General features: G+C 37.1%; 10 protein-coding genes across 10 annotated transcripts; 7 read left to right on the top strand and 3 right to left on the bottom strand.

The window, feature by feature from the left end:
• Window positions 1-589, bottom strand: GCK72_001682 (uncharacterized protein; the record flags this gene model as incomplete). Its single annotated transcript, XM_053723076.1, has 3 exons — window positions 1-88; window positions 138-317; window positions 369-589. The coding sequence occupies 3 exons, from the start codon at window positions 587-589 to the stop codon at window positions 1-3; spliced, it is 489 nt and encodes a 162-aa protein (XP_053591721.1).
• A 231-nt stretch (window positions 590-820) lies between these two features.
• GCK72_001681 (uncharacterized protein) lies at window positions 821-1,367 on the top strand (the record flags this gene model as incomplete). Its single annotated transcript, XM_003115087.2, has 3 exons — window positions 821-880; window positions 974-1,032; window positions 1,079-1,367. 3 exons carry the CDS (start codon window positions 821-823, stop codon window positions 1,365-1,367), a joined length of 408 nt encoding a protein of 135 aa, XP_003115135.2.
• Window positions 1,368-1,772: 405 nt separating this feature from the next.
• GCK72_001680 (uncharacterized protein) lies at window positions 1,773-2,837 on the top strand (the record flags this gene model as incomplete). The annotated part of the gene is made up of 4 exons (XM_053723075.1): window positions 1,773-1,907; window positions 2,040-2,182; window positions 2,296-2,689; window positions 2,736-2,837. The coding sequence occupies 4 exons, from the start codon at window positions 1,773-1,775 to the stop codon at window positions 2,835-2,837; spliced, it is 774 nt and encodes a 257-aa protein (XP_053591720.1).
• A 584-nt stretch (window positions 2,838-3,421) lies between these two features.
• GCK72_001679 (uncharacterized protein) lies at window positions 3,422-5,123 on the bottom strand (the record flags this gene model as incomplete). Its single annotated transcript, XM_003115110.2, has 8 exons — window positions 3,422-3,612; window positions 3,676-3,883; window positions 3,931-4,178; window positions 4,232-4,374; window positions 4,502-4,650; window positions 4,700-4,792; window positions 4,840-4,940; window positions 5,042-5,123. The coding sequence occupies 8 exons, from the start codon at window positions 5,121-5,123 to the stop codon at window positions 3,422-3,424; spliced, it is 1,215 nt and encodes a 404-aa protein (XP_003115158.2).
• A 1,993-nt stretch (window positions 5,124-7,116) lies between these two features.
• On the top strand, window positions 7,117-8,033 carry GCK72_001678 (uncharacterized protein; the record flags this gene model as incomplete). The annotated part of the gene is made up of 4 exons (XM_003114681.2): window positions 7,117-7,162; window positions 7,246-7,445; window positions 7,529-7,771; window positions 7,848-8,033. The coding sequence occupies 4 exons, from the start codon at window positions 7,117-7,119 to the stop codon at window positions 8,031-8,033; spliced, it is 675 nt and encodes a 224-aa protein (XP_003114729.1).
• A 398-nt stretch (window positions 8,034-8,431) lies between these two features.
• Window positions 8,432-8,952, top strand: GCK72_001677 (uncharacterized protein; the record flags this gene model as incomplete). Its single annotated transcript, XM_053723074.1, has 3 exons — window positions 8,432-8,486; window positions 8,534-8,667; window positions 8,749-8,952. 3 exons carry the CDS (start codon window positions 8,432-8,434, stop codon window positions 8,950-8,952), a joined length of 393 nt encoding a protein of 130 aa, XP_053591719.1.
• Window positions 8,953-9,085: 133 nt separating this feature from the next.
• Window positions 9,086-10,009, bottom strand: GCK72_001676 (uncharacterized protein; the record flags this gene model as incomplete). The annotated part of the gene is made up of 4 exons (XM_003114668.2): window positions 9,086-9,121; window positions 9,198-9,679; window positions 9,772-9,859; window positions 9,911-10,009. 4 exons carry the CDS (start codon window positions 10,007-10,009, stop codon window positions 9,086-9,088), a joined length of 705 nt encoding a protein of 234 aa, XP_003114716.2.
• A 175-nt stretch (window positions 10,010-10,184) lies between these two features.
• GCK72_001675 (uncharacterized protein) lies at window positions 10,185-11,111 on the top strand (the record flags this gene model as incomplete). Its single annotated transcript, XM_003114889.2, has 4 exons — window positions 10,185-10,346; window positions 10,399-10,486; window positions 10,534-11,030; window positions 11,076-11,111. 4 exons carry the CDS (start codon window positions 10,185-10,187, stop codon window positions 11,109-11,111), a joined length of 783 nt encoding a protein of 260 aa, XP_003114937.2.
• A 1,768-nt stretch (window positions 11,112-12,879) lies between these two features.
• On the top strand, window positions 12,880-14,357 carry GCK72_001674 (uncharacterized protein; the record flags this gene model as incomplete). The annotated part of the gene is made up of 6 exons (XM_003114997.2): window positions 12,880-13,095; window positions 13,143-13,352; window positions 13,404-13,556; window positions 13,639-13,748; window positions 13,795-13,897; window positions 14,163-14,357. The coding sequence occupies 6 exons, from the start codon at window positions 12,880-12,882 to the stop codon at window positions 14,355-14,357; spliced, it is 987 nt and encodes a 328-aa protein (XP_003115045.2).
• A 952-nt stretch (window positions 14,358-15,309) lies between these two features.
• GCK72_001673 (uncharacterized protein) lies at window positions 15,310-16,502 on the top strand (the record flags this gene model as incomplete). The annotated part of the gene is made up of 4 exons (XM_003115008.2): window positions 15,310-15,484; window positions 15,535-15,898; window positions 16,000-16,354; window positions 16,407-16,502. The coding sequence occupies 4 exons, from the start codon at window positions 15,310-15,312 to the stop codon at window positions 16,500-16,502; spliced, it is 990 nt and encodes a 329-aa protein (XP_003115056.2).
• Between the last annotated feature and the right edge of the window lie 1,310 nt (window positions 16,503-17,812).

The following is a 17,812-nucleotide window of genomic DNA, read 5'->3' as shown; positions in this document are numbered from 1 at the left end:
TTATAGTTGGGCATCAAACGTCATGTATGATATGCAAGCAACCATTTCGACTTTAATTCTTCTCCAATCAGTTGTCATTGCCCAAATACTGTAAAAAAGAATGCCAGAATGTCATTGGTTCGTAGTCTACAACTCACTCATCTCCATCACATTTTGCCAAATAATGTATATAATATCCAGCAGTCAATACGGCAGCATCATAAACTGGAGAATAGATTTCCACATCTTTTTCAGTATTATCTGTAACCAGTGCATGCGATTGACCATCATTCGGACAGCTTATCTTGACGTATTGTTTTCCGTCTTTTTCCAAATATCTAAAATGAACAGACAGAGTTATTAAACATGTGAGTGAATAACCAACTTACGAATAAGTTGGTTCCCGATTGACTTGATTGTCTCTATCAGTTTCAAACACAAAATGTCTCAACTTTTTGCATTTTTTCTTCGGACGACGATGTTCTCGAGAATCAGAATAGACTTCGTAGAGTGCTTCAGAAGGTGGACCATAGACCAGACCATTTTGTCCGTACTCACCATAACCTGATGCGACTTCACAGAAAATAGTGATGAAAAGGAAGATGATCATTGTGATGGAATTTGTTACTGTAGTGTTCATCGTCTGTTTTATGTCAATTTTTGTTTATATTTTGATTGGGAACAAACTTTTTAATCTCGTCAAGATTGGCTCGATAGATGAATCATGAGGACATGGAAACGTGATATTTCTGATAGAATATTCGACCATTGATCTTGGAAACAAAACAAAATGGGTGCAATAAATAGGGTTGGATGGAAGACTAGACACGATTCAGAGACAATGATATTCTCCTTGTTTGTTGCTATGTCGGTCGCTGGGATTCTTGTTAGAGGGCATAAGGTAAGCATCTTTTCAGTTTCAGTATGACTGCAAACTTACATTTCAACTTTGAAAACCCGTGATCACACTCTAAATAAAATAAAAAATTTTCAGCCTGACTATCGAAAACTAAAAGGTATTGAAAGAACCGGAGTTTTCAAAGCGGACGTCGAGTAACGAAACAAGGAAAACAGACAGAAACTCAATTACATTTTCCAGATATTATCGTGATAAATCTGATGTTTTCGCTGTGATAACTTGTAAACCGAATCCAGTCAGTAACTACCCAACGTGGATAATGGTGAAAACTGGGGAACTGCAGAATCCAAAAATTGAAAACGGAGTAGTTGGACTGATACCTCTTTCTGTAGGAATCAACATTACTTACGCAGCAAAATACGATGGAGATGGAGAGTATAGAGGACATGATTTCTTGGAATACAAATTAAGAAAGTTCAAGCATGTTGGATGTTACTTCGGAACGGACAGTACACAAGTTATTGTTTGAAATGTGCTCATTCTCTTCAATATTCATGTTTCGTTTTGATTATAAAAATTTCTCAACTTATCGTTCACAATATTCTAAAAATTTGATTCTGAAATACTGGGAAAATTGTTGAATTCCCTGGGTATGACATTCAATTTCAATCAATTTCTTCCCATTACTGTTCAAAATTCCGACTCCAAACTATATTTGTGATCATTTCGCTAAAAAACCAACGCCACAAAATATTGTGTCCTATAATGACAAACAGAAATGGACACAATGTGTCTGCTTGGTCTGTTTCTATGTCTCCGTCTCCCAGGTTTCATTCGTTTCTCTCTTTTCCCAGCGAGCGAGGAAAGGATATATAAGCAACTAAAAGTTTTAGTTACTTCAATAATTTCTTGTCGTTTAAACTTCTGATCCGAAATGTCGTCTTCCCCAAAAAGTGTTGTTGTGACTGGAGCCAATCGTGGAATTGGATTGACGATTGTGAAGGAATTGCTCAAGGATAAAAACATTCAATATATTATTGCCACTGCGAGAGAGGTCGAGAACGCTACGGTTAGTTATTTAAACCTGAATTCGGAGCTGGGAGCTAGTGGTTTCAGCATAAGATCTCAAATCATGTTTAATCTAGACCATACACATGTAGAGAGCAGTTAAAAAAAAAAGATTTCCATAATATAATTCAAGGTATCGCAGATTTATCAAATCAAAGAGAAGTTCATTTTCCAGGAACTGAAATCTATCAATGATCCCCGTCTTCATATTCTTCCACTTGACGTCGTTAGTGACAAATCTATCGACACTTTCGTATCAAAAGTCACGGATATTGTGTGAGCCGATGGTCTGAACTTGCTTGTTAACAATGCTGGAGCTGCATTCGAATACAGAACTAAAATGGTTGGCCTTGCTTTTTGTTTTTATAAAAACCTAAATGTTGTATTAGGAAAGAATCAGAAATATCAACCAACCTCCATATTTTTGAGGAACCAAACCGAGCTACTCTTGTCAAACAATTCGATGTCAACACCATCAGTTTAGTTATCATCACTCAAAAATTCCTTCCACTTCTTCGGAAATCGGCGTCCAAAGTTTCCGGAGACAAACTTTCGATCTCTCGGTCAGCTGTAGTCAATATTTCATCTGGTCTCGCATCTGTTTCTCTTAATAATTATGGGTCAGATATCATTCCAATGCTCGCTTATTCAATGAGCAAATCTGCAGTCAACCAATTCAATAAGATATTTTCAATTGATGTGAAAGATGATCACATTCTTACGGTAGCCTTTGAACCAGGATGGATCCAAACCAATTTGGGAGGACCACACGCTCCATTAAAGGTATTCAAAGATAGGGGTAAAGCAGAGAAATCACTTAATGTTTCAGCTTGAGGAAGCCATTCCAGTGCTAGTTTCCAGTTTCTACAAATTGGATAACACCCATCATGGTGGATATTTCGAGAGAGATTTGACTCCTCGTCCATATTAATTTTTTTGGTCTAAAACTTTTATATGTGTTTGCACCTAACCATGATCGAACCCATCCTGAGAAATAAATTTACATGATACCATTCAGATATATTATTGTCTAATAGCAACGATTAGAACGAAATTGGAATCAAATCTCGTAGAAAGTAGAGACCATTGTGGTGGGTTTTGAATTTTGTAGAAACGATCAATCACTCGTCGGAAACAACATCAAGTTGAAGAACATCAAGACGTGAATCTTGGAGGAAAATTTAATTTATTCGCAATGAGAGTTTCGATATTTCTATCGTTGAATAACTGTTTAACATGTCTGTAACCGATTCCTTGATTAGCTCCAATGATAACGACGCTTCGAGGTGAATGCATTCTTTCAAAATGAATACAGAAAACTACATTCTTTTGATGCCCATTTGTTTTGCCTAAAAATAGTGATTTTGTCTGAAGATGAGAAGAGAAATACAAAAGAGGCGGTTACTACAATGTTATTTTTGTTATGTCGCAAATTGCAAAATGATCAGAAATTTCAAAAATTTTAAAATTTTATTGGTTGAATACAAAAAATCAAAAATAAAGAAGCACCTAAAATCAGGCGTTGAGTTCGCATTTCTTCTGCACCGCCATCGTTCGCCGAAGAGTGAATACGGTGAGAGCAGTGACTAAAGTGAGCATTAAAAATGACAAAATGAAGAAGATTTGAATTCTCGATTGGTTGAGACAGATGACGGAAGCAGTCTGTTGTCCTTGGAGGATTGCGAGATGAGAGTGAGATGGAATATCTGAAAATGCGAGTGGTCAGAACTTCGTTGACATCGAAAAGTTTGATTAAGGACTTTGCTCACCCTCATTATCTCTGTCTTGTTTCTCTTCCAATTCAAATACAGTAATCTTATTGGCTGCCAAATCCATGGTATCTGCCAAATGGACCCAATTGACTGTAGTTCTGTTAGACAATCTGTCTCCAGATGCTCGACGAGCTCTCCTATTGTTGAATTGATTGTTATTGTTCGAGAGACTGCTAAATGATCCAGATGGACCACATCTTGGAGGCTGGAATCATTTTCTATGTTGCTATTTAACGATTCATTTCAATTTACCGTCTTTCCATCACACATTCCTTCCGTATTCATGCATGTACTTACTGCACATTGGAAATATGTGGAGATCTTGTCAGCGAATTTGAACACGTTCACTTGGGCGTATGCTACATTGTTGTCTTTATTGTAGGTCAAGTCTGGCAGAATGGGAGGATCAATGGCACAACCGTGCTCATCCAAAAGCGGTTTCCTCTCATCTCCATTCCCATCGTCAACGAAGCAAGAGTGGACAAGCATGGAGAACATGTCTGGAAATGTTTATTTTGGATTTTCTCTCAACTACATTGATTTCAGAACTCACCACTTTCACAATTCCACACATGATACACCGTTTCCCCAACCTTTGCATACTCTACAATCGGTCCAGTGACCGAGTCACGACGTACAGAATAAGTACAGAGAGGCATACGGGCGGTGTCGATGAGATCAGTTGTCGGCAGCATACTGTAGTTAGAGAATCGAAAGAGGGTTTGAGAGAAACAATTACAAAACATAGACTAGATCTGAGAAGTTGGAAAAACTAATTTTCCAACGAAGAACTTGACTGGAACCATTGAAATAAAGTGCTTACCTGACATCAAATTTGTTGGTAACCACTTTGTCAGCCTCCATATAGAAACAAGTACATCTGTAGGCTCGATCAACTTTAGTGATGAATGTTGAGTGGAATGAAATAATGATTGTCATTGACATTTCCATTCCACGCTTCTCGGGTCCCAACTGGAAAATCACTTTGGGTTACTGTAGTTCTCGTTTTGAGGAGGCTTACCATTCTCTGTCTTCTCATATTGCATGCTCCATTCTCTAGTTCGAATGTCACATCTTTTGCTTGATTTGTGACAAAATCTCGGACGCAGTTTTGCTGGAATACAGTTGGATATTTTTAGATACCCGGATTATTATAGTAACCTTATCAACCATTCCTTTCACAAATATCCTTCCATGGAACGGCCTTTGAGTTTTGAAAGTGAGCTTTACCCGATCTTCCATACAATCCACGAGAGGTAATTCTAGAATAGAATCAGATGAGAACTACAGTAATCTTGAATACAGAAGCTCAGGAAAGTTACGAACTCAATTAAATCTACAGTATGCCTACAGTAACCCTTACCTGCAATTCCATTATCCAATATCGGTGGGTCGGCAGCCCCCGTCAATGGTATGAAGGCCAATAATACTAACAATAGAATCATAATTTGTATGAATGGGGACAATTTACAAAATGAACACCGTTTACCTCACTTCTCTGATTCATTTTATATATTCACCTCAAGACTCCGCCCCCTTTTTCTTGTATCTTCTTGTCGAGACTTCCACTTCACCTTGAGCCATCCCTCCCGAAATATGTATATGATGCACTTGTGTAATCGAGAAGGAAGAAGTTTTGAAGGTTGATGTGGACGAAATGTGGAAAATGAACAAGTGAAAAACAGAGGGACAGGAGTATGACATGAAGGGAATGTGTCTAGGTTAGCCTAGGCTATATATCAAAGAAAATGGCTTAGATTCAGATGACCGTTAGCATTGAATAGGCAAGAATTTATCGTAGGTGTAGGAGTCAGATGTCAGAGTTGTGACGCTTTGTGTTGGATAAGTTAAGAGGACGGAACTGACATCATCTTCCGATTTTTCGAATTCATAACAACTCTCCACTCTCAGAAGTTATTTTAAAATTTTGTATGTAACATCAATCCAGAGCAGTCTTCTTCTCCCATAGGCATCATGTAGCATTCTGGAGGTTGCGGTGGACAATGAATTCTATGAAGCCAATAAGCTACGACCAGGAGCTCAAAAGACGCGACATCATCTTTGCTTCTCAGCGGATCTGACACAACTTTCTCGTTTACCCGATATTGCAAAAATGGTTCCTCCTTACTTCCCAATTCCCACTCTCTTCAGTTCGAGCTTCTAACCCGTACCTAACCTAATTTCTCGTACTTCAAGGCCGACCAATGATTGATGAACATCTGACCAATAGTCCTAATGAAGGTGAAATTTGTGTTATTCAAACAAATACTTGTATCTACTTTTTCCCGGATTCATTGCAACATCCTTCCACTTTCTTTTAAGATTTCTCTCTTCCTGTTCCATGCAAAACGGCTGACCTACTATGGTCTCCTCCCCATGGGGTCCGTTTTTGCATGTATCTCAATAGATTTGAATTAGTGTCATATTTATGAGTAAGGAAGGGAAGAAGAAAGCGTGTCCTTCCTTTTTGTTTACTTTACCTATCTCTTTACTCCCCGGTGTATGGTGGCGCATCACACACATACACATACACTTTAGCCAAGGATAAGTAGAGAATTGGGGAGGAATTGAATTCTTGAAACTTACTTATTCAAAAGGTTAAAGGGTAGGTGTAGTGGGAGAAAGGGTAAAATGAAACAACATTGTTTTGGTCTGGATCTAAATGTTGTTGACTAGACACTCGTAGACCAATGAGGTCAAAATCATTCCGGTTGAAGTTTAGGGAGACTTTGAAGTCAATTGGGCTCAGGTGGGTGCTTCGATATCAGGACATGAAACCTCAGAATTAATTTCAAGCAATACCTAACAATTGGTTGCTCGTGCTCAATTTCAAAGTTTGAAAACCACACCTTATACAATATTGTACGCATATGTTTTCTTCTAGATCAATAATTTTTTGAGTAGCATGGTGACTTTTAGTGACCGTAGCTTATCGTGGCACACCAAATATCTCTACGATTTTGTGTTTATATTGAACCACCTGATGATCTTCATTAAAAACAACTATCGGATAAACTTCAAGGACTGACTCGATCAAAAACACGATTCATATGGCTCAATGAAAGCTCCTACGAGTTTCGTGACTTCATAGTTATCACTGCGATGACTCATCAACTTCTACGCACCTGAAACCAGCTAATCTTACTCTGTTCTCACATGATTTCACGTGATTTTCATTTTCAAAGGTCCGCTCTGAGGTCAATGTCCTTCGTTGAGATGACTCATTGACGCTTGGAACTCTTCAATCGAACCGCCTGTGAACTCGATGGCATGATAATGAAAAGTAGAGAGAGAGATGAAGAGAATCAGAGAGAAGTGTAAGAAATAAGAAACAGCTGTTGTGTTGATGGCATCATGATCTCTTCTTTAAAATGGGCTCCTTCCGAAGATTCTTTCTAAGTGCTCAACTTCACTCTCGTCTCAAAAACAATACAAGAAATGCGCTCAGCTCTTCTAATTTTTCCTATTTTTTATTTAGCCCAAGGTGAGTTAGAATTAAGATTTCTATAATTTATTTTCTTCAAGCAACTTTTATCCAATATCTTTTCTTAACCCTAATTGTTTCAGGATACGTCTTTGACTGCTTGGACGACTGTGAATGTGACACTGAAGACGAAGTAATCCATTGTCACAATGGTGACCGTACTCAACTTCGACTTCCAGGTGGAACTCGTCTTCGTGGATTTCCAGTTATTGGGTTGACTTACAACAAGATTGTAACTCTTCCAGACGAGGCGACTCTTTTGGCAAAGTTCCCTGATTTGAAGGTAATATTCTTTCAGATAATTCAGATGTAGATCAAATTCAGTATCTTTTTTTATCTTACCTTAAACAAAACTATCAGTTCCAGGTTGTCGATGTTGAACGCAATCCAGATTTCGACTGCACCACTGTTGAAAACTACGAACACATCAAAATCGTTTCCGACTGCTTCAAAAACATCACTGAAATCTCAAAAGTCCCAAAATTGTTCCGCCCAACCAAGGAGTGTGACGTGTCATGCCAAGCTTCTAAACATTACGCAAAACTTCATGAATACGTTCTCTCATTGTGGGAAATTCTCAAGGACAAATACGATAACTTCGATTTGGATGTGAGTTTTGATTCAAGTCTGAAAGTCAGATTTGCGATAGCAATCTATTAAAACCTCTACAATTCCATATTTTCAGTCAACCCTCCGTGATATTCAAGAGTTTTTCACAATGGTCGTGAAGAAGATCAATAATGTTGGAAGGGATATCAATAACCGTTTGGAAGCAGCCAAAGCACAGAGAAATCATCCAAAACAAGTCACTCCAATGCCAGAACCAAATGAAGTTTCGATTACTTTGACCGAAGATGAAACTGGAATCTAATTAATTTCTTAATTAAAATGTTCAGATGAGTTTGCAAATATAATTATCTGATAATGAAGAGTTTGTTTGAAATAGTTTATCTTTAAATTAATATTTTTGAGCCATCGATTTGGAACCAGACGCACTGTAGCAAGTTACTTGAACATACAATAAACATAGTATTTCAATAGCAATTGATTCGGTTTCTGAACTTTTCGAAACTTCCTACATCCTTTTAACAAATTTGTCATGTGTGCTGTTTGACGTCAAAACATTTTTGAGCGAAAAAAAAACAAAAATTGAGTCAAAACACATTAAAACCAATGAGAAATAGGTTACTCAAAAACAGCTGTTCGTCGAAAAAATGAAAAAATGGAGGCTATTTTCCATCGGTTCACACAACTCGTCACAATAAAAAAATGGGTCAGATTTTATGGATTCTCTGGATTTTTTCATTAGTTTTATTTATTCAAGGTTTGTAATTAACATTTAATAGAAATTCTTGAACTTTTGGTTTTCAGGTCATGTATTCGATTGTCTGGGAAAGTGCAAGTGTTATCCCGAATACAGAATAATACAGTGCCCAACTGGTCTGCGAAATCAATTGGGATTGACTTCGAAAGCCGATATCGAAGGGTTTCAAGTAAACGAAAAGGTGAGATTTTGGATTTAATTGGTCTCTCATTGACGACTAAACATCCCCATGCTATATCTGACATGTTTCTTTCCGTACCAGAAGTCAACTCAGGAATTTCAAGAATTAAAAGTAGTCCCTGAAGGAACTTTCAAAGTTCCAACAACTATTGCACCAAAGAAGAGAGGAAAGGGAAGCAGAAGACCGAGAAGAGATTTGGAGGTATGGAGTATGGGAATCAGACAGACACTGAACTGCTATATGATTCCAGGATGGATGGCACCGATTCAAAATGTGGCTGATTGATTTTCAAAGGAAAATTCGAAATATGAGTCGGCGACATTGATTGAAAGAACCTTTCAGTTGATTTTTTTTTCATTTATAAACTTTTAGAAAATTACTTTATTAGGCATGGAAGCGGAATAGTTATTTGAATTCTTTAGAAATCTCTTGAGTAGAACATTGAACGGGATATCTGAAAAGATTGGGTTCTGTCCTGGAAATCCAATAAAATCAAAATCATTTAGACAGATTCACCACAACAAAAATACCTTTTGAAAGAACCCATATTTGATTGGTTCAGACGCCATTTCATAATCATTTGAGTCTATTTGAATGCAATATTCCTTGTCTTTTCCACCATCTTGTCTATCTATTGGCTCAGACGATTTTGCTGATTTCGACGATTTTGCTGATTTTTTCGAAGATTTTTTGGATTCATTTTTAGACGATTTGCGGGAAACTGAAGATTTTCTAGACTTTGCAGATTTCTTTGATTCTCCTGCCACATCAGATAGTGGCTCCGGTTTCTTCGAGTCTATCACTTCATTTCTTTCTGTTGTTTTAGCGGATCTTTGGATGAAAGACGGTAGATCAGTGTGTAATCCACTCTCAACTGTTGAAGGATTCTCATTTTCAGGCGGATCATCTTGAGCGACATCATCTTCTTTCATCGGATCACTTGTCGGCTTTTGAGGAGTTCCTCCATCCTGCTCAACTACAACTTGAACTGTATGGGTACATGGCATTTCTCCTGGAAAGAAAACAATGTAGGTACCTTTGATTTTCTCTCAGAATACGATATAACCAGATAATACTTTATGAAAATGTTCATCATAAACATACTTCTCAAAAATAGGAGCGAGGAAACTATCCAGACCATACAACTCAAGCAACAAATTAAACTTCCACCAACAATCGACCACCAGAACCACTGAAAAATAAAACATTTTTCATTCTGAAAAGTATCCAGTTCGAAACTAACCGCTGGCCAATTGATAAGAGTTTGCTCATTAATGAAGACGTTCTTGCCAACAATATGAGTCAGAACCAACGGTTTCACTGAACTATTCAACAACTTCATCCTTTTTTCAGAGAGAAATAGAATATTGAAACATCAAAGTGTTCCAGAATAGTCACACGTGATTCCCAACGTGGCAACCTTCCTCACGTCGAAGGTTAAATTCAAGCCCCGCCCCCTTTTTAAACTGATAACTACGGTTCATTATTGATTGGTTTTCGTTCATTTTCCGTTTAAAATGAGTTCGAAATTACCATCGAAGTCTGTAGCTACTGCAGCTGTCACTCAATCCATTCGGTCTGCTTCTAAGAGTGTTAAGACTTCGACGGAACTCGTCTGGACCTATATTAGAGGTTCAAACATCGAAATTCGAGAGGTTCATGACAACAATTATCCAGTGGTAAGTCAACAATTACTATTACTTTTACTCACTTATGTGTTATCTTTTCCAGTGGTTCTGGTGGCTGATTGTTGCTGGATGCATGATATGTTGTATAAGTTGTATGGCATGGGTCGTTTGTGCTCTGTTCTTCTTCAAAAGTAAGTTCAGAAATAAATCATGCATCCGCCGAATTGATGTATTTCAGGAGAGAAACCATGTACTCATACTGTCCACGTTGTCGTTGATCATGAAGCAGGTTCTCCTAGAAAACAAACAAGATCTCCGAAGAAAGAAGAAGAAGCCGTTCCAGATGGACCATCTCCAAATGTGAACCCTCCAACAGATGGAAATGGATCATTCACTAATCCACTGACTCCAGATTACGCCAGATCATCGAAACGATCATCGAGAAAAGAAGGGGGAGCTCCAAAGAAACCGGAACCACTTCCTGATGCGGCAGGAGGATCGAAGAAGTCTGCAAAGTCTGGAAAATCTGGAAAATCTTCTGGATCCAGAAAATCTTCTAAAAATGGATCCAAAAAGTCATCGAAAAATTCTTCGAAGAAATCAGGAAAATCGTCGAAATCGGCTGAACCAATAGATAGACAAGATGGTGGAAAAGACAAAGAATACTGTATTGAAATGGATTCAAATGACATTGAAATGGCGTCTGAACCAATCAAATACGGGTTCTTTCAAAAGGTACTGTTGTGGTGAATCAGCCCAAAAACCCTTCTCAAACTTCAGATATCCCGTTCAATGTTCCACTCAAAAGGTTGCTAGAAATCCACATATTGAATTGTAATTGTGTGAATAAAGCATTTCTGATGAATCAATTGAGTTCCAATATCTGGTTCAGTCTTTCAGGTTAAACCGAGCTTCTCTCTAGAAACATCAGTGACAGATCAGGTTCAAAACTCACAAAAACCTCACTCGTTTGAAAAAAAGTATTGCAAAAAACTATGAAAGTAATCACTGAAGCGGGCCCACTACTCTCGTGAAGTTTGGAATAGATGTTTCTTAAAAATAAAAATTTGAGCTCTTCGGTAATTCAAGTTTTTTTTATGAATAATGAAAACATAATTCAAGTTAAATGGTTTTATATCTTCTTTGCGCTAAAAAATTTTTTTTTGGTATCAGTTTCTAAATAAATGAAGATTGTAACGTGAAAAAAATGACCAAATTTCGAAAATGCATTAGCCTGTCTGTCGGTTTGTCTAATATATTCGCAAGATAATATGTTATTTTGAGGATCATCATTGAAAAATAGAAAACAAAGAGACTTTTCAATTAAATATATGCAAGGATGTCAATATTCAAATTAAGAATTCATTGAAATTTTAATGATATCATTGTGCATGAAGTCGTGACCAAAACAATAGAATATCCATCGAGGTGAGAAGAAATACGGGATGTCCTCCTTTTCCTTCTCCTTCTATTCCATGTTGTTTTTGCCATTTGATTCGTTTTTTTCTGGAAATTAGAAACGAAAGTATTTTGTTGTAGAGAATTAGGAAAAGTGCCTATATTCTTTTGTTCTTATTGGTTTTCCCTTTCGAATATGAGGAACATCTCTGAAAATACCGAGTTTCCAAATATGTCATGTTCAGAAAAATAATGTTTTCGAGGAAGTATTTTTGGAGGGAACTTCTGTTTGCATATTTGTCCTGATGTCTACTTTTTCTCCGGACCTGTTGTATGCCTCTTCCGAAAAGTCTGAATTTTCTGAGCTTAGAATCACAGTTAATTAACTAGAAAAACTCAGACAGCACCGAATTTTTCTTCCTTCTTATTTATTTCTTCTTTCTTTTGAAAAGTTCATATGTATAAGTCTTCAACTTCCAGATTTCAAGTGGAGGACCTCTGAATCCTTCTTTTCTAAAATCGATGTCGTCATCAAAAGCAGAAAAGGATCTCCCACGCTTCGCCTAATTATTGTCTTCCGTCTTCTCCAGAATCTTCTCCTTTTTCCAAGGGTTTCACCCTCAAGAAGACGTGTCTGAGATTCATAGATTCTCTCTTTTTATTTGAGAAAAACAAGAAAAAGAAGAAATCCTTAGAAGACGCCAGGTGAATACTATTCCAAGTTCTCTGTTCAGAACTCCCTCAACCCAGACTTTAGAAAGTCTTCATAAATATTCTGAATTCTTCAGAAGACGTGATCACTCATCTGAATCATCTGAATCTAGTATGAAATATGGGAAAACGACCTATGTATGGGTGAGTCCACTTCTTTTTTTGTCTTTTTCGAATTTCAAGAACTTCAAGTCAACCGAAAATTCATGAGAAACGTGCCTGGTTTCGGTCTAACAATACTGATACAGATGACCAATTTTCATAGTTTTTAGTCTTAGACCAAATATTCTTCGGAATTATTTTAGTTCCGGCTACATTCTTGACACATTATTTTTGAGTTTTCAAGAACGTTCAGGCTTTTACGAGTACAAATTTTTTAAACTTCTGGAAAGTACATTATTTAGATCAGATATGCACTTTTATTTTCAATAATAAACCTCATCTGAACTCAACTGAATTCAATCTCTTTTTCAGAATGGACATCTTCAATCGCTCCGAATACATCTCTTACGACTTCCAGTGGACTTCGTTGACATTTCCCAACATAACTGTTCTAGTTGGTCCATTTTATCTTCTTCCTACATTTTATATTGTTGGAAAAATGGCAAAAATTTTCTATGAAACCGGTCGGATGAGTTCTATTTCCATACAGAAACATCTGTTTTTGGCATTTTTATTGATGCAGATTGCGGTCAGTTCAAACGCAGTGGGAAACAAAATCTTTTGTCTTATTTCCAGAATTTTTCCTACATTCTCACTGACTTTTTGGTTCTTCGTATTCCAGCTACTGGTATTTTAACTTCAATTTGTGCTCAGACTGAACCAAATCAACTTCTGAAAATCCCATATCTGGTTGCTTTTATTTCCAGTTATTTATCCATGTTGTTTCCAGTCATTTTCTGTGCAAACCGTGCTATTATTGTGTTTTTCCCGAAGAATCATGATGAGGTACGTGGATATTCTGAATCTAAAATGAAGAAAAACGTTCCTCATTTTCAGATTTGCACTCGTTTCATGAAAATCTCCCTCCCAGCTACAGTAATCCTTCCATGTTGTTTCACATTTTTCATGGTTCCAGCAGTGGGTCATTGTACTCAACTAACTGCACCATATCCAATGGGTGCCGTCATGTTCACATTGGATCTGAAAGTGGTGAGTGGTTGAATAGTTTCTATCCGGGTTGGTTGTCAAAGACTTTTCTCAAAGCATCGAAAACAATGTATGTATCTTTCAGCCAATAAACGAGTACACTCACTTGATCACCTCATTTCTATGCACGTTGTTCACTTTTACTATCAATGTTACAATGTTGATCAAAGTCAGACACATCTTATTCTATAAAAAGTTTGTTTGTTTCTGAAAAATCTCTGGCTAACTTTACATTTTTCAGATCTTTAAACCGAAATGTGAACAAAAACTACAAAGCTGAGTTATCTCTAACCATCACTATGATTTCCCTATTCGTTCCGTTTCTGATCAACGGGATCATTGCCGTGAGTTTTTAAAACTTTTATTTTAGACTTTTAATTTATAAATAAGTGAAGTGGAAGCGCTGTCGGATGAAGATACATCAGTCACGTAATGATTATGTAGGCTAGAAAGAGTGAAAAGTCAGGTAGAGACTAGGAAGTCAAAAATCATAATCTTATGAGAAACGTTGACACTCCGAGGGGACAAGGATATACGCAGGCGAGGGGACAAGGATATACGCATTATTATGATAAAAAGCAAGGAGAAATAAACATGTTCATTTTCCAGGTGCTCTCTCTTCGAAATCCATCTTTAATCGGGTACATTCTGTCGATTCGCCCAATCGCTATAGACACAGCTACAGTATTCGAGCCATGGGCATTCTATCTTACTCATCCGATGTTTGGAAAATACAAAAGAAAGACTACAGTATCCAGTTCACCAATTGCAATGGTTGTATCGTCATCGATTATTAGCAGATAAATTTATTTTTCTATTCATCTGAATCCTTTTTCTGAATAAAAGAGTAAAACTTTATCTAGGGAATAAATAAGGCTATTAAACGGATCAAGATTTGTAAAACTTTTAAATTGCTAAATATTAAAATCAGAGATCTTCGAGAAAAAAGGTTTTTTGAAAAGAAAGATGCCTTTATAATATCTGTTTTGTTTTGCCAAAACAAATATTATAAGAATAAATACGACTATTTTTATTTATAACTCATTCAAGTCTCAATACATCATATATCAATATAATACATACAAACAATACGTTTTTCAGAGTTTTCAGATGTAATTAACGTAAATTCGATAAACAATCCCAAAGATAATGCCCTTCATAAACAACAATGTTCCTGCAAAACCTTCTTTCAGCATGATTCATTTCACTCTCACAGTATTTTCTTTACTCTCAACAGTCTCTTTTCGTTATGTGCCCAACGAGAGAACAGAAACCAAAGAGAGACCATTGGTCTTCGGCCACAGCGGTCTTAGGCCATGTCGTCCACGGCCACAATGGTGAGTGACTAGCATTTGGTCGATGTTCATATTGATTTTAAGAGCTATTCATTTTCAATGGAATAGCTGATTTTCAGCCTCATTTATCATGTTTTAAATTTCCATTTCAGTCTGAAAATTCAAGGGAGAGTTATGATCCTAGTAGACAAAACCTACTAACTGATACCAATGCGACCCAATTTTAAGGCATGAAATTCTGAGAAAAGTCGAGTAAAATAGCGTTGAGATCAGAGGAGACACAGATAAAATCGTGGCGCTGGGTTTTTCGCGGCGTCACTGCCTTCTTCTTTCTAATTGTAGTTTTGATCTACCCTCCTGACTCATCATTTGGGCGCACTTGCCAAATTTAATGTCACCAAATTAATCTCAATTTTTCTTTTTTCCTGTGCTAACTTTCCCCTAAACGTTTTAATTCCAGAATGAAGTTCATTCTTTTCGTCTCGGCTCTGATCGCAGCTTGCACTGCATCCAGTCTGGAATTCGTGGCTGTTCCATCTTCATTGAAGCTTCCAGAGACTGATGCTACAATCAAGACCACTAAAATCTCTACTCTCAATGAGAATATTCTTGGACTCTCCGCTAGACAAGTTGATGGTGAGTTGAATTCCTTGACTGAAACTAAATTAAACACTTCTATCTTCCAGGATTCCCAGTCTCAATTGACTTGTTCTCTCGTCCTCGTGCCCTTGCTGTGGTCAGTGTCATCGGAACCGACAACTTGAATTTGGGAGGATCAACCTACTCTACCAAATCTGATGGCGTCGAAACTGTTGGATTCGAACAAGACATGGCTCTTATCTTCGGTGCTGATCGTGAATCCGTTCAAGTTTCTGCCGGAGGAATCACTGGATCCCGACTTGCTCTTTCAGCCAAACAAGAAGTTGTTGATGCATCAGTAATCAAAACTCAAAGAGCTACACTCAGAAGTGAATTGGAAGCTGTCTATCAACTTGCTGCTGCTATCAAGACTGCTGGTATTCAAATGGATAACAATGCTGATGTTTTCCGGTAAGTTCTATATCGAAATTCAGTTTGAATACCTCGAATTTGAAATGTTTTGAACTGAAGTATAGTTTTAAAATCTTCCGAAACTTAATTAGATTATTTAGTGTCACCATCACCGGACTCGTTGGAATCACCGATGAATCTCAAAAACAAGAAGCCGTCGCTGACGTCAAGGCCGCTATTCAAGCTCTCACAGCCGCCATCAACAACTCTTATGGAGGACAAGCTGTCGTCGAGCTTTTGACTTTTGATGCTGAAACTGGATCAGCTGAGATAACATCAGAAAACCGCGAGATTCCATCTGATTCTCACAACATTCAGAAGAGAGATGTCTCTATTGGCGCTTTCAAGGATGCTCTCAATTCTGCTCGTAAAGGATTCCAAGTGACCGTTCCAGTCTCTTCTGATTATCCAGCCATTTTCGCCATTTTCCTTGGATTGGTTGTTATCTTAGTTATTGTGAGTTATTCGAAGAGGAATGGATAGAAAATAAAACCATAATTCCTTTCAGGCGCTGATCTACATTGTCGTCGGAATGGCATCAATTGATCCAGAGAAAGATTCGATCATCTACCGTATGACAACAACCAGAATGAAGAAAGACTAATGTTTTATAATACTTCTCGTATTATTCATTCTGTCTCCACATTCCACGATCCCTATCACTTCCCTTTGAAATTAGTTTGTCTTTTTAACATTGCTCACAATAAAATTTTATTTCGGAAAAAGTGAAAAATGTCTACCCACTGAACTTTTGATACTTCCGAAAAATAGGATGAGTGAAATAAGGGCAGCAGGGTACAATATGTGATCTGGCATCTGCGAGAAGAATTAAAAATGATCCCGAGAGCATCGAGACGTTTCTTTAAAAATTCAGGTATAATCAAAAGATATGCTATTAGGAATGGAGCGATTATCTGCATCATTGTGATTGATAGAATCCTTTCCGATTATGAAACGGACATCTAGGAGTGAATAGGACGACCTGAAATAAGTTGAATGAAGTGAACGTGAAAAATAATGCAGAAAGGGAAAGAAGGATGGGAAGAAACAATACGGGGTTGTTGGAAAGGTTACTTGTCTGAAATGTTATATGTTCATGCTATTGAAATTCCAATATTCTATTTTGAAATTATCTTTCATATCGGCCCTCGTGGCTAATCTTGGCCCTGGGCTGTAAAATTCTTGAAATGAGCACTCATCATATATAGAAAATGGATGACTAGCATCTATTCTTCTGGGTTTTCAGAGGCACATCATAACGTCACAGCCGATGTTATCGGAAGACGAGAGATTGACAAGAAACTTGGAAAACTGGAAAGTATCCAAAAATATCTGCGCTCAGCCCCAATTTGAAATTTCCGGTTGAATATGTACATTTTGCAAAAGCTAAAGTTAGTGAAAATACTGGATATCAGGGAAATAATAAAAAGGTAATACACTTTACTGTGCTGTTCAAATTTTCATTCCCTTTTTCAGATTGAGCCTTAAAAACAAAAATCTTATAGTTGGGAAACTTTCAGGTCACTTTTCTATTTAAAATTGCATGTTGGTTCTTCAATATAAATTTCGGAACAACTATGAAATTTTCTCTTTATCAAACTGAAATTATTGTATTCATTTCAATTCTAAAATAACATGTTTCATAGCAAGCTCCCATAATTTATTTGGATGATTATTACCATGACATTTATTGAATTTCTGTGAAAACGCATAAAGTTCATTTCTATTGAACCCATTTCCAGTTTTGTCTAAACAAGCCTATTAGCAGCTGCTGTCTATCCTATGTTTTGTTCCTTTTCTATATTTCTGTCTTCTTCATGAATGCATACGAAAATACATGTTAGGGGTAAACATTCGATTATCCGAAAAATCTGAAATTGAAAAAAGTCATGTACCCGAAGACATGCTCATGAA

The sequence above is a fragment of the Caenorhabditis remanei genome, chromosome I, assembly GCF_010183535.1.
Source record: "Caenorhabditis remanei strain PX506 chromosome I, whole genome shotgun sequence".
Classification (NCBI taxonomy): Eukaryota; Metazoa; Nematoda; class Chromadorea; order Rhabditida; family Rhabditidae; genus Caenorhabditis; species Caenorhabditis remanei.
Note: the sequence above shows the minus strand (reverse complement) of the source record. Positions and strands in the feature narration are given on the sequence as shown.